At 46.8% G+C, this 14,826-nt stretch overlaps 1 protein-coding gene across 9 annotated transcripts in view; it reads left to right on the top strand.

Moving 5' to 3' along the window:
* Window positions 1-14,826, top strand: part of PHACTR1 (phosphatase and actin regulator 1) — a 587,665-nt gene that overhangs the window by 498,971 nt on the left and 73,868 nt on the right. For 8 of the 9 annotated variants that reach the window (XM_047733072.1, XM_047733073.1, XM_047733070.1 and 5 more), the window contains 2 exons: window positions 2,926-3,093; window positions 5,107-5,313. In XM_047733072.1, the coding sequence (XP_047589028.1) occupies window positions 2,926-3,093; window positions 5,107-5,313 (375 nt within the window). The remainder of the gene's footprint in view (window positions 1-2,925; window positions 3,094-5,106; window positions 5,314-14,826) is intronic. The other variant, XM_047733075.1, reaches the window with a different exon arrangement.

Here is a 14,826-nt window from a genome sequence, read left to right as displayed (position 1 = left end):
TCTTTGTTGATTGGTTTCAATTTTATTTCCATTAGATTGATGTGTGTGTGTGTGTGTGTGTATACACACACATATATATGTAGGTAGATAGTTAGATAAAATATGGTTATCAAGGTCAATATTGAAGAAATGATCAAAAGCTAAGAAATTCACGTGGTCTGTGCATTACTGCTGTGTAAATAGAGAAACCCTTCACAGAACAATTTTACAAGATTCAAGTAGGTGTCACTTAGATTTTGAAATATTAATACACGTAAGTTTTGTCTATTGGAATTTCTCCTAAAAGGGGAGGACTCTACTTACAGAAAAGGCTTTATGCAGGGTAGAACCTCCTTTTTTCATTATATCATAAAACACGAGAAACCCTTTTATGAGCAGCCATAGGAAGATAGCTAACTAAAATTCAGTTATTCATCCAGTATAATCATTAAGATTATAATTATGCAAATTATAACGTTTATAATAGTAAAAAAAAACACATAAAATCTGATGCCTAGTAAGATCACAACAATATGTACCCACAAATAAACCGTTATGTTGTCTTACCCTTTTTTCTTCGTTTTTATTTTTCTGGTGGGAATGTATTTTTAGAAATTACGACAGTGGAATTCCCAAGATTGTTTCCTCTCCAAACAATCTTTGGACTTAGCAAAGTTACGTTTAATCTACGGGGAGTTAAATTTTTTGAGAGTTGCTCTGTGCCTGGGATGGCTTCTCCGTCATTAGCAAAGCCGCCAGCACTAAGCTAGCCACCTTGATGAAACCGAGATTCATAGATTCTTAAGTATCCAGTTACACTTGTATCTTTCCCCCAGTCCTGCTTCTCGGATACTTTTTACCTGTCCAAAAGTACAACAGTCATTTGATTCTGCTGGTACCCCGAAGAACCAGAACTTGGCAGGGGGCCTTGAAAACCCCCTCCTCTTTGGGTTGTCTTAACTGGGACATTTATTACACCAGGAACATCAAAAACCAAAGTGGTTTCCTAGGGATGTGTTAAACGGAGTAGTGGCAGCATCATTGTTCCACCAACTGGAAACATGAAGTGTTGGTGCTTCCCATGGCATCATGCATGAGAACATGCTAAATTCAAGCATGTTGAGGGGACCAGGGACTGTCCCCAAGGGAACTGCAATGCATTAACACACCCCCACAGCCCTTTCCTCTTGAAGACTTTCGGTTTGGCTGTGGACCTAGAGTCCACACTGTTCTTCTCTTATCAATAAGGAGTAGTAATCATTTTGTTAATTACAATTGTACTAACTCTCACGCCATTTCAGGCACACAGAAGGGCCAAATGAAAAAAATGGGGAGAGGGGCGCCTGGGTGGCTCGGTGGGTAAAAAAGCTTCTGCCTTCGGCGCAGGTCATGATCTCAGGGTCCTAGGATCAAGCCCCAAGTCGGGCTCTCTGCGTAGCAGGAAGCCTGCTTCTCCTTCCCTCTCTGCCTGCCTCTCTGCCTACTTGTGATCTCTCTCTCTCTCTCTGTCAAATAAATAAAATCTTTAAAAAAAAATAAAAAATAAAAAATAATTAAAAAGAAAAAAAAATGGGGAGAAAAACACAATCTAACAGTGTGTCAGTGCTTTCGTTATCTGCCTCAGATGATTCTTTGGTATCCTATTTTTTTCTGGGTTTACACAAGATTCAAGTCAAATAGCCTATGTCCTTGAACCATATGCCGTCGAAAGCCTGTTGGTGTGTGAGTGACTCTGTTGAACGTTTCATCAGACCAGTTCCAACTGCGGAGGGAGGGGGCTGGCAGAGCACCCTTTTGCCACCACATACTGTTGTGTATAAAATTAAAGCCTTGGGAGGAGCATCGCACAAGAAAAGGATTATTTATACAAGATCCACCTTGGAGCCATTTCCCTGTTTGATTTCTACAAGTAAATCCTCTTTCTTCCAGTTTTGGGGCTGGTGATTGCTTTCCCGGGTTCTGTGTTTCTGACTAAGCATAACGTAGGAGTCTTTCCTCTGGATATTTATTCATCTTACTGGAACAGCTTTCCATCCTCTTTAAAAATTAATTTGACTTTAATGTCTCGTTATTTAGGACTCCCCTGGGCTAGAATGAGATCACCCTGGGGGAGTTTTGATTTGACAAATGGCCATTGTGTGGGAGCCTTTGATCCTCTCCTGGGGTGCTAACTAGCTGGCTGCCCCTGGCTTTGAGGAGCTTTAAGTAAGATCAAAGTCTGCTCCCCTCCAGGCGTGATCACTGGTGGACACTGGGAGAATCCTGGCACTTACAGCATCCTTAGGATGCCGCAGCCTTCGGCTGTGGTCTGAAGCCCCCTGTGAGTGGTCAGTACTCATAAGGTTTGTGGAAGGCGGGACCTTCCCAGTGCTAGTGAGGAGTGGTCCCTGTTGTCAGGAGGGGGGCGGGGCAGGGGGTTCGAACTCCTAAACATTTATCTGCCTGGAGAAATTGGATCCTGGCAGGAGGAAAAAAGACAAAAGAGGACGAATTTTTCCTCGAGCCTTAGAGAACCATGCTTCTGGTGTTTGTCCAGTGTTATGAAGCCCTTGGCTCCCCAAAGTAGACATTCCTACTCCTGGTTTTCCAATCCCTGAGGCCTGCTCAGTTTTTCCAGTTTTCCAAAATTAGGAAGAGAGGTTCATTTTAATTCACTTTTGTTTAAAAAAAAAAAAGTACAAAATAGGTGGTTTTGGTTAGAAAGATGGAGAGTAAAACAGGCAATTTGCTAAAGGTCACTGGAAATTGCCACCCTCAGGGTCAGATGCCTTATGTCTAAAAATAAAACAAGTGTCTGAAAAGCAAAAGAACAGGGGCAGATTTTACAGACTGACCTTGATAAAGATTGTTCAAAAACATTTAGATTCAGTTAGTGGACGATAAATGTCATCCTTCCCTGGAAGGTGGGCGTTGTCTAACTGTGCCGTCTCCTTCTCACGCCCACAGACGGGGAGCTCTCCATATCGAACGAAGATGATTCGCTGGAAAACGGACAGTCCCTGAGCTCCAGCCAACTGTCTCTGCCAGCCCTATCCGAAATGGAGCCGGTCCCCATGCCCAGGGATCCCTGCTCATACGAGGTGCTCCAGCCTTCAGACATCATGGATGGGACAGGTAAAGCCCCTGGTCGAGTTGCCTGTGGCATTCGGGACCTGTAGCCTGGCCGGACTTGAAGTTCTGTTTGGCACCACCCCGAGCCTCTGAATCTCCTGGAAATGGGAATGAAATTGTCCAATCAGGACATATTTACACTTACTGTGCTATAGTGTTTCAAAAAGATTTTTTGTAATCTTAATGTCTTTAAAGAAGACATGCCCTGTTTTTGTACTATGGGGGATTTAAAATGTTATTGGTGTTTTGTTTTGTTTTGTTTTGCTTTCCCCTAGAACTCGTTTCTGCTAAGCTAAGGAATCCTGTACTTGTTCTACACCATACCTAATTCACATGTTCGTAAAACCCTAGCACGGCCCTTAAGCCCAGCCTTGGCATACCAGCTAATGGTTGGATCAATTTAGCAAATTGTATCCGTTTACTGCACACAATCGATGTGTTGATTGGCTATTAAATTGTCTACACTTTCCCAGTTAACGTGAATGCTACCGATAGGTGATGTTTGGTGCCATTGGACTGTCACGACTCCTTTGGTCCAAAGCCCTCCGAATGGTCAGTACTCACTCCCTCAGAAGGTTTGCAGAAGTGGGGGGGGGGTGTCTTCCCAACAGCCAGTAAGGAGTGATCCTTGTTGTCAAGAGGCAAGCCTGCCTGGGGGAGGGACCTCCTGGGATCTCCAGAGTGTGGGGAGAAAGTCCACATCCTTTTTCCACACCATATGCCAAGTCTGCACCAGCAGAGCTCAGGGGGAGGACGGGAGAGCTGGGTTACACAGCCCATGCCATACTCCTCTTTGGGACCTAGTGTATCATTTCTCTGATGCTGATGATAGTGGGGTCCCTTGGGAGAGGGGAGAGAACAGTGCTCACGAAGGCTTTGATGCTACAGGGAACACTGCAGCCCAGATCAGGGAGGAGGAAGAGGTTAGGGGAGAGTCACTGGAGTCATTCCTGTCTCAGTAGGGATGAAAGGAAGGAGGTGACGCATTGGAGTTGCATTCTCTCCGAGGCTGAGAAGACAATTCTAGCGAAAGCAGTGAATTGCGTTTCTCATCCAGCCTTTCTTGGGGTGTTGGGATCGTGCAGATTTGACCGTTAGAGGGAGATCTGTCTTCCCAACGAACCCAGAGTTTCAGGCTCGCTGGCCAGGCCGCCCCCCGCCCGCACCTCGGGATAGCTCTTAACTAGAGCCAGTCGGGGTCTCCTGTGGTGGAAAGGAAGAGCCAGACCCAGTGCCGAGCAAAGAGAAATGGGGGAAAGCAAGCAGAAAAACCATCATTCCGGCCAGTGAGAGGAGAGAGGAAGCAGGGAGACAGAAAGACATTGTCTTGGTGCACCCTCAGTCTGGTCAAAGTTTACAGCAACCCCTAAAATGGTAAGGTGCCTGTTGACAGCCTCTGCCCAGCTCGGCTGGTGAGCAGCCACTCCAGGCGTGTGGGGACACCCAGCCTGGTGTCAGCCTCCGGGGGCTCCGTCATGACTTCATGTCCCAGACCCGGGGAGACCCAGTGAGCTAAAAGCAAGGCCCCAGAATCTTCTCTGTCTTGCTCTGGACAAAGGGCAAATGGGCCCAAGGGAAGATGCCAGCCTTGGGTGCTGGTTTGGTTTGGATGGGGGCCCTTTGTCCCTGGCCCTCTGCACCTGCCATCGGTCGATTGTTGCTGTGGTCCCATGAGTCACGTTTTAGAGCCCTCACAAAAGGTGTAGTAGAAATGCCAAGATTGAAGTGGTTAAGCTTGGGATAGTTTGGAGAAAGGTCCTCTTCCCTTTTCCCCACCTTCCCCCTCCCACCTCTCCCTTACTGCCTCAGCCTCCCTGATGTGTCCCTCCACCCACACGCCCTTCTTTCCTGGATTTCTAGAGGCTTCTCTTTAACTCTCCCACGTGCACGGCGACCGGAAGCAGTGGGCGCTGTGCTGTGTCGCTGACCCACACCCCCGTCCTGTGTGCTCCCGCTGGCCCCACCTGCGCTGCCTTTGTGTAATGTCTCCTGTGTGTCGTGTGGTTGTCCCCTCAGTGTCTGAAGAGAGTCCCTCTGCCAGTGAGTCTGGAGTTCTCCTGTCCCAAGATCCTTCAGCCAAACCAGTCCTGCTACTGCCCCCCAAAAAACCTGCTGCTTTCTCTGGAGACCATGAGGAGACCCCAGTGAAGCAGCTGTCCCTTCTCAAGCAACCCCCTGCCCTGCCTCCCAAACCCACTGCCAGGATTGCCAACCACTTAACAGGTGAGTCGAGACGTCTTCTGGGGGCGTGCCGCCCTGCCTTCCCTTCACGGGATAACCTCTCATGCTCTTTTTCTCTTTATCAGCCCTGTTGCACCTCTCCCCGAGGCTGCTCTGTGGGACATTTGGTCGTTTCCATGTGCGTCTTGGTACACACAGTCGTGACCTGGGTTTGTGTGTTTTTGTCAAGAAGCGTTCGATACGCACCTGCCAGCCACATGCCGAGAACCTTTGTCGTGTGTATCTGTAAATATGTACCTTGGTATTTGTGTGACCGACTCAGGATTATTGGCCCATCGAGGTGAATTAGATTCAATGTCAAAGTCTTTGCAAAGATGAAGAGTAGTACCTTTTTCCCTTTGTAATGAGTTTGCCAAAGCTTTAAAGTTTTTGTCTTTAAATTACTGATCTGAAGCCCGGAGTATTTCCTCTATTAAAATTCATGTCTGTGCTGTTTGTTCTGTTTAAAAAAAAAAAAAAAAAAAATAGAGACAATCTGCAGAGTATCGTGGGAAATACTTTTAAAAGAAGAGTAAGTTTTGTCCTAAAGTGATTTTTACGTTTCTCACGTTGAATGCTCATGAACGCATCCACCACCGTTAGACGGGGCATCTGGTGAAATGGTACCTCACCACCCATGAACCGGACACTGCTTTCTGATTTAACGTTGTAGTTTCATTAAAGAGTAAAGAGGGGTGCCTGGGTGCCTCAGTGGGTTAAACCTCTGCCTTCTGCTAAGGTCATAATCTCAGGGTCCTGGGATCGAGCCCCGCATCAGGCTCTCTGCTCAGTGGGGAGTCTGCTTCCCTTCCTCTCTCTCTGCCTGCCTCTCTGCCTACTTGTGATCTCTGTCAAATAAATAAATAAAATCTTTAAAAAGAAAAAAAAAAGAGTAAAGATTTCAGGGGGTGTTTCTCCAACCTTGATCAGCTGCCTTTTTATAGTGGGCTTGGTATTTTCGTTAACAGTTTCTAATTTATTTTTGTGAGATGTGACAAGGATGGGGGTGGGGCAGAGTATTCCCCTCTGTTATAGCAGAAAAGCTGAAGTTTGAGAAAAATCAGCGCCTTTAGCCGGGCTGGCAGGAGCCATGCAGTGGAGGCACACTTACACCCCACACTTCCTAGTACCTTGTCCAGGGACTGCTGTCGCTGTGACAAGGATGTCTCCCACGTGGTGCTGAGTTTTACTGGAGTCCAACTTAAACACAAGATTGAGTCAAGCTACTTTATCCACATGTGTGTCCATCCAAGTCAGATGTTTGTGGTTCGAAAGAAAACATTTCCACCTAAAGAAACTGTTCTGGGGCGCCTGGGTGGCTCAGTCGGTTGGGCATCTGCCTTCAACTCAGATCATGATCCTGGAACCCCAGGATCGTGCCCTATGTCGGGGTCCCCCACTCAGCGGAGAGCCTGCTTCTCCCTCTGCCCCTCATCCTGCTCATGCTCCCTGTCTCTCTTTCTCAAATAAATAAATAAAATCAATCAGTCAAGGAACCATTCAATACATTAATAACACTTCAATCCAGTGCTCCAAAATGTAAATGCATAGAAAACCACGGAGGAGAAAGTGCCCTCAAACCAGCTTCTAAGAGATAACCACTGTCTGTTTGTCTAACGAAGGTCAAATACCTGCTACACGTAGTCTCTTCTCTGGCTTTTTTGCACGCAGTAGTATCTGGTGAACGGATTCTCATGTCCGCAAATACTCCCCGACATGCTTTTGTTAGCTGCCCAGTGTGAAGTAGGACTGACATGTGCGGCCCCCTATGGGCTCTCCCATCTTCTGTCACCGCAGCCAATGTCCCCAATAGCACACATTGCTTAAGAAGCATCGGTATTTCTCCTAATTTTGTTCTACAATTAGAGTTGCTTGTTCTAATTCTAGAAATCAGTTACATACCTTTGAAGAGCTATAGGCTTTTGAAGGCTGTGAGGCCAAATTTCCCTGAAGATTGAATATTGCAAAATAAACTCCCATATGTAGTTCCTATTCATTCGTCACACATGTGCTAGGTATCAGAGCAGATGCAAATAAATCACGGTTTAATATATAAATTTTACATATATATTTTTGTATGTTATCTATATTATGTATACACACAGAGTAGAGTACCAAAATAGTGTCAGCAGCATCACTTGGAGTTCGTGCAATCTTTTTTTTTTAAAGGTTTATTTATTTGACAGAGAGATCACAAGTAGGCAGAGAGGCAAGCAGAGAGAGAGGGGGAAGCAGGCTCCCCACTGAGCAGAGAGCCTGATATGGGGCTCGATCCCAGGACCCTGGGATCATGACCTGAGCCAAAGGCAGAGGCTTTAACCCACTTTAACCCACTGAGCCACCGAAGCGCCCCATTCCATGCAATCTGATAAAAGGGCATGGAAGGGCTGAAGCTTGAGCTGACCCTTCAGGCGTAAGGGGTGTGTATAATAGAGAATGAGGGGAAAACATTCCAGAAGGGAAGGCCCTGGTCAGAGGCCCAGAGATGGCCTTGTGTTGAGTCCATGACAAGGTGGCCGCGCTGGGGCAGAGGGTCCATCTCAGGATGGATTGAGAAAGCGTTCACTAGGTAAGGCGTATGAGGACGTAGATTCTGTTTCCAGGGCAGTGGAGAACCTTTGGAGGGTTTTGAGCAGTGGAGTGATGTGATGACAACTAGCCTTTCAAAGATGTTCCTTGGTCCCTGTGTAAAGTGAGCAGAAAGAGAAGGCGGAAGCCTACAAAGGCCAGCCCTATGCCTCATTCTCCAGAATCACTAGTTGAACTTGAATAATCTGTACCAGGGAGACTCTGGGGAAAGCTCCTCTTGTGTCTAAAATATGAGCTAACGAGCATCTCCGGCTGATCACGCGAGAGGAGACCAAACAGAACAATAGAAAAGACATTTGAAAAGAAGAATTGACAGAATTTCTTAGCCAACAGCGTCCTCTAATTGATCTAGTTATCTAATGAATGAAGGCACACTTCATTCATTCCCAGCGTCAGCTGTGAGCCGTGAACTTGGGCAGCCCGGTGTCCTCAGGACTCTTGGTGTATGAGAGACTCGGGGTATGTGAATTAGCCCAATCTCTGGCTTCCCCTGTCCTTTTCCAAGGAGAGTCGACTTAGCAATGCTCTCTGAACCTCACCTCTATACAGATTGGATCAAACGGATCAAAATAGCTGAGAGCTAATAGTCCTTATCTGCTGTATCTGGTGGCTCCTAAAACAGGAGGAAGATAAGACATTGGAGGCATCCACGGGCTACAGGCCTGATGCTGTCCTTTTGAGTTTAAACCCAGTTAGACATGCTTAATTTCTGGAAGTGAGCCATCAGTCACGGTGAACCCGCATCTCCGTGAGGCAGCTATGTTAACCCTGTTGTGTTACTAATTACTCTAGAGACAGCTGGACTCTGTCAGAAGAAATTAATAAACGAAGAATTCTAGAACTCTAAATTGAGACTTATAAGTTGTAGCATGTCCTCTCTCACCCTTGGTTGTCCCATTGACATTTTTGGAAGGAAACACAGGACAGTTTGAAAGACACCAAGCATGATTAATGGAGAGTGACAGTGGTTAATGGTCCAGTAGGTCCAGTAGAGGAAGCATGAGCCTGAGCTGGGGCCACTTCCAAGTACACGGTCAGGCAAAGATAAGCAGAAACATCTCTGATTTGGCACATGCATGCACTTTATCAGGAAAACCATTATGAACTTGGAGACCGTCTCGCGAATTTTCTCTGTTCTCCAGCAAGTACAGAGAAGCCTACTTGCTCTCCCAAACTGTCTTTCGTCTTCTCTTGTCATCGTCCCGTTCTCCAACAGCGGCCTACACAATTGCAGGTCATAGAGGAGCATCACATTCCCTTCCTTACATTCTGGAAGTTGATTCCGTAATGCTAATGATCTGAGGTGAATGATTCTCAAAATGCATCTCTCTTGGGATGATGGTGGACCCCAGAGGTAAAGGGTTGATTGAAGCGGGGGAGCGGGGGAACCACTGTCTCCTGTCTTTCTAAGTCTTCATCAGTCACCTCTCCAGCCATGCTGGCTCCAGGAGTCCGGTATGACACACTGCATGACTAATCCATGCCTCTGGATATGGTACCTGTGATTAGGCACCCCGTGGGTGCTGATTGAATGAATAATCAACTCCCGCGAGAGCAGGATTTCTCAGTCTGCCATTCACACTTGGGTGATGATAATGGCAGCTGCCATTTTTTGAGAATTTGACAGCATATCATTTAGTCCTTTGGAGACAATGCTATTATCATTATTCTCTCTTTTTCCTAGAGGAGGAAAAGGAAATTCAGATAAGTTAAATAACTCGGTCGTGGTTACAGAGCTAATAAGTGCCAGAGATGGACGCACTTTGTTTTGCTCCAGAGTTCTTATTCATAACCATTAGTTTCTACCACCCTCACGAAGATAGTCTATCCTTAAAATTCAAAGCAGTGGAATCATGAGCTTTCTTTGGATTTTTTTGGCCTTGTGTGTTTCAATCTGTTTTTAGAAAATTGGCTTCCTGTGGCACCCAGGTGGCTCAGTCAGTTAAGGACCCAACTCTTGAATTCAGCTCAGGGCATGACTTCACGGTCGTGAGATCAAGCCCCGTGGTGGGCTCCATGCTGAGCATGGAACCTCCTTAAGATTCTTTGTCACTTTCCCTCTGGTCCTCCACCAGCCCCCTCCACAATGGCTTGCACACTCTCTTTCTCTCTCCCTTTCTCTCTCTCAAAAATAAATAAATAGATTAAATTTGTAAAAAGGAAATTGGCTTCTTTATTTGCGTAACTCAAAGACAAAAATGTATCCAGTCTTTCAAAAATAAGTAATATTCTCAAGACACTTGATTATGAAGAGGAGGACCTGAAAGCAGTCGGATTGGGTTTGGAAGAACATGCAAGAAATAGTCTGTAAGAATCAAGAACAGGGCGAATCCCATGGGAAGGATTTGGCTACAATTAGAGACCAGCAATTTGAAAAGAAAAGGAAATGTTGGGGTGCCTGAGGGGCTCAGTCAGTTAAGCATCCTGCTCTTGACTTGGGCTCAGTTCATGATCTCAGGGTTTCGAGATCGAGTCCTGAGTCAGTACGGAGCCTGCTTGAGATTCTCTCCCTCTTACTTTGCCCCTTTCCTACTTGTTCTCCCTCTTTCTCTTTCTCTCTCTCTCCAAAATAAATAAATGAATCTTTAAAAGAAAGAAAGAAAAGAAGTGTTGCTGATCCTTTAAAAATAAGTCCTTCTGCGAATGTGAATCTGAATCTGCCCAGGGTTTCTTTGTCTTTAGACTTGAACTACAAGGAATTTCTGTTGGTCAGCGGCTAGTTTCAACATTCCAAATTTTTTACACCTGCAGACTTAGCCAGGCACATGGCATCCATGCTCTGTGGTACTTCTCAGCCTCCTACATGTCTAATGAGAATCTTCTATCCAGAGTTCGTCACACCCAAACCAACATTTCTGCTTATACTGTCTCTCGAGTTTGGTGGACAATGTTCATGGTCGTCACATTCTGATCTGTGATTTTGTTGTTCCTCTCTGGCTCTCTTACTGTATGTCCGCATTTCTCTCTAAAATCCCATCCCACCTTCCTTGTTCTCCACCTGCAGCCTCCTCTCCAATCCCACAAAATCATCTACTTTCCCCACTATCCTTACATTCTACTCTGAAAATGCAAGAAAACTGGTAACTGGACCACGGTGACCTTGGACCTCATCTCTGCCTTCAAATGGAAAACATGAACTGTAACCCTGAAGTTTCAGAAAGAGGTTCAGGGTTCATAGCCCTCCAGGTAGCTATTACCTTGAAGGAATGGGAAATATACCAGAATTTACTCTTTATCCCTAATTTTCTGTATTGTTCCAGTCTTGATTTCCCTTTCTTAAAATGCAGAAATTCTTTCTTAGTGCATGGGAGGACCCTCTTTTAAGATCATTTTTAGAGGGCGCTCTCTGCTCTCACCTCTGTGACCAGCATAAAGGTGCCAACAGAACACATTTTTATGGCACTTGTTAGGTTGGAGATGGAATTCACTGGGCACTTTCTTTGTGTGTGGTAAAAAACATTAAATTTTCTTTCTGGACAGATGATGAGTGAGCAATTCAGGAACGTTGACTAGATTCATGTTGGTTGTTGTGCAAGAGAGTTCCAGAACCTTTTCATCTTGCAAAATTGAAGCTCTGTACCCATTAAGTGACTCGCCTTTTCCTTCTCCGCCCCCTTCACCCCTGGAAACCACCACTTTATACTTCTTGTTTCTAGGATTTGAGGCCTCTCAGATAAGTGGAATGATACAGTGTTTGTCTTTTTATCAGACGCTTACTTCACTTTGCATCATACCCTCAAGGTCCATCGGTGCCATCGCTGTGATCGGACCTCCTTCCTTCATAAGGCTGGGTGGCACTCCTGTTTTGAGGGCCCACCCCGTGCAAGGCACACCACCAGACTTGATATAATTTATAAGCAGTGTTCCCCCATCAGCTGTAGGGCTGGTAGGCAATTAGAAGCTACAGAAAATGCTTCATATGAAGACGTATAAAATGGTTCTCAAGAAATACAAACAGCAGGAGACCATATCTTTTTTTTTTTTTAAAGATTTTATTTATTTATTTGACAGAGAGAGATCACAAGAAGGCAGAGAGGCAGGCAGGGTGGGGGTGGGCTCCCTGCTGAGCAGAGAACCTGATGCGGGGCTCGATCCCAGGACCCTGGGATCATGACCTGAGCCGAAGGCAGAGGCCCAACCCACTGAGCCACCCAGGCACCCCCCCCCCAATTCCTTTTGCAAATTCAGAAGAAGCATCATAAAGGAGGAGGGATGTCAAACTTAAAGAAGAATCCCATTTTGAAGGTCACAGAGGGGAAAGGAGGTTGTGACACGGGAGGCAAAGTTCATGGAGGTCCCTGACATGAGTCACAGTATGTTCAGGAACTAGCCAACAGCCCAGCTTGGCCGGGGGGGCAGGATTCGTGGGGAGAGGTCATCAAAGGTCAAGCCAGCTGTGGGTTGAAGGGGAACCGTCAAGAGCCTTGAATGCCACGGTGAAGGATTTAACTTTAGAGGAGGAGTGGGCATGTGTTTAGACCTTTAGCAACAGTGCCCTGATTTCCACCCAGCTTGTCTCTTTGATTCTCTTGTGGATTTGAGGGACAGCGATGTTGGGGGCTGGATGCACGCTAGAAATATAAAGGAAACAGGGGCATGGCCATTGTCAACCGGAAATTGCAAAGGACACCAAACTGCTGCCCTTGGTTCTTCTCTTGGACGTTGTGTCAGAGTCCTGGGGGCGGTTTCCTGAGAGTGGGGATGGTGTCAGCCCTGGTCCCTGCTGTGTCCTCAGCCAGCACGGAGCAGCCCCAGAACAGGAGGGCTTGTGAGCTCGAGACCCGCCCTCTAGCAGAGGCATTGAAGGAGGAGCTCGGTAATCACTGCCCAGGTGTTTGCAGCAGGATACTTGTGCTTGGGTTCGGAGTTGTACTGGAAACGAAATCAGATCCTCGTGCTCTGGAGAGCTTGAAGGAGCCCCGATACCCAGAGGGAAAAGACCCCCCCTCCCTTATTAGAGTAGCAGACAGAACATGACCATCATGCATCAGTCACACTTGTGGTGCAGACCGGGGTGTCGGAGAGCGCGCTGGGAAGATCGAGGGAAAATGGCGATGCCCTTGGAGTCTGCCAGGTGCCGGCAGTTAGATCACTAACCCGTAAATGTAACAGCTAGGAGCACGTCCTCCAACACCGAAGAAGGGTCGTGCATCAGGTAGATGCAAGACTGGAGATGAATTGCAACCATCCTTTTTCCCCCTTTGTGATATCTAAGGATCCGGCTTGAATTTACTCATTTCACCCTGAATTTTCTACCTCTTCATAGCTCCATAAGGTCTATGTCATATTTCACTTTTTTAAAGATCTTATTTATTTGACAGAGACAGAGCATGAGCTGGGGGAAGGGCAGAGGCAGAGGGAGAAGCAAACTCCCGCTGAGCAGGGAGCCCGATGATGCAGGAATCCCTCTTGGGACCCCCTGGGGTCATAACCTGAGCTGAAGGCAGATGCTTAACCACCTGAGCCGCCCAGGCGTCCCAATGTAGTATTTCATTTTATATCATCTAAATTAACTACTTTCAGACATACTTGATCTGTCCCTTGGTCCAGTGGTCTGATATCAGACGAGTATGTTCATTCTTCCCTCCCTGACTCCGTGACATTGACCGGACTCTCCCAGCCTTCCCACGGATAGTCACAGCCATCCTCCCGGTGGTCATCGTTGGGTCCAAGCTTCTTGCGCCTGTCCATCTCTAGAACCTTCTCCCTGTCCTTTGTGCTTGTCTTGCAGAAACCTTAGGTTCCGCAGCTCAGTTATCCGTCTGTTGAACGCTGCTCCCCTCCCCCAGTCTCCCTGGGGGCAGTCGCGCTCATCCTCCTCACTTCAAAGTTAAACCACATAATGTGCTTCTGTGCAGATGATTTATCATCTCTAACAAAACGGTGATCTCAGCAAGTGTTTGTTGTCATGATATGGGGACACCTATAGTTGTGACTCTTGAAGAGCACTTTCCTACAATGAATAATGTGTAATTTTACTTCCAAAAAAAAGAAATTTTAACTGCATGCCCCACAAAGATGACTGGTGACCCAGTGGTGTCCCCACCCGCTGTCCAGCATCCCCGTTCCCGTGAGGTATGTCCCTCCCTCCTTGTCGTCATCTGCCCAGATAGTCTTTGGAAGGGGGTAATTTTAAAAACAAAACTTTTCATTGTGGAAAGTGACTCAGAAACGAAGTTAGGTGCTGGTGACATGTGTGCTCTCCTGGGCCTCAGTTGTAGGATTCTGGAAGGTCTCAGGACGTGTTTGTCCCAAACATCAGGTGGTCATCAATTTCCACGTGCCGGCCTGGCTCGGCGGGGTGGGTGTGTGTGCGGGGAGCAAAGCCAGCTTAGGGCACGGAACGCAAGTCACTTCTTTGTTACTCGTTTCTATCTGCACCGTCCCTCTTACCACAAGGGGTCGATCGACACATTTGGCCTTTTCCAGGCATCAGACCAACAAACAGAATCCCTGGGATGGTCTGAAGGAATTGACAGAACTCATGTGAGCGCCTATGTTTGCAGCCAGGGGGATTCTGGTTCCGGGCTTTGGCGGCTCTGGACTGTTGTTTAAGTTCTAAGTACACCCACTAGAGGTTCTTCACGTTCTCGGGTGGCGTGCCGGCATTGGTAAAAGGAAATCAGAGAGGCTAACCCACCGAAACGAGGTGGCAAATGGCTGAGAAGCTGTTGCAGCACCTCTGTTCATTAAGACACTAAGTGCTGTTCTCGCTGACAAGTGCTCAGATTACAAATGGGCTTCGACAGCAGGTGCTAATGCAAAAAGGTAGAGGGAGGAGAGAGACTAAGGGGTGTGTGCCTCAGCCCAGACTGCTTCTGTTAGTCCACAAGAATGGACTAGAGAAGTAATCTGGAGTTTTCCTTCCCTTGTCTGAAGTCATAAGCCAGAGCTGCGTCATGTTTGGGTTTTATGGCTCTGTGACAC

This window comes from Lutra lutra, chromosome 6, assembly GCF_902655055.1.
Source record: "Lutra lutra chromosome 6, mLutLut1.2, whole genome shotgun sequence".
Classification (NCBI taxonomy): Eukaryota; Metazoa; Chordata; class Mammalia; order Carnivora; family Mustelidae; genus Lutra; species Lutra lutra.
Note: the sequence above shows the minus strand (reverse complement) of the source record. Positions and strands in the feature narration are given on the sequence as shown.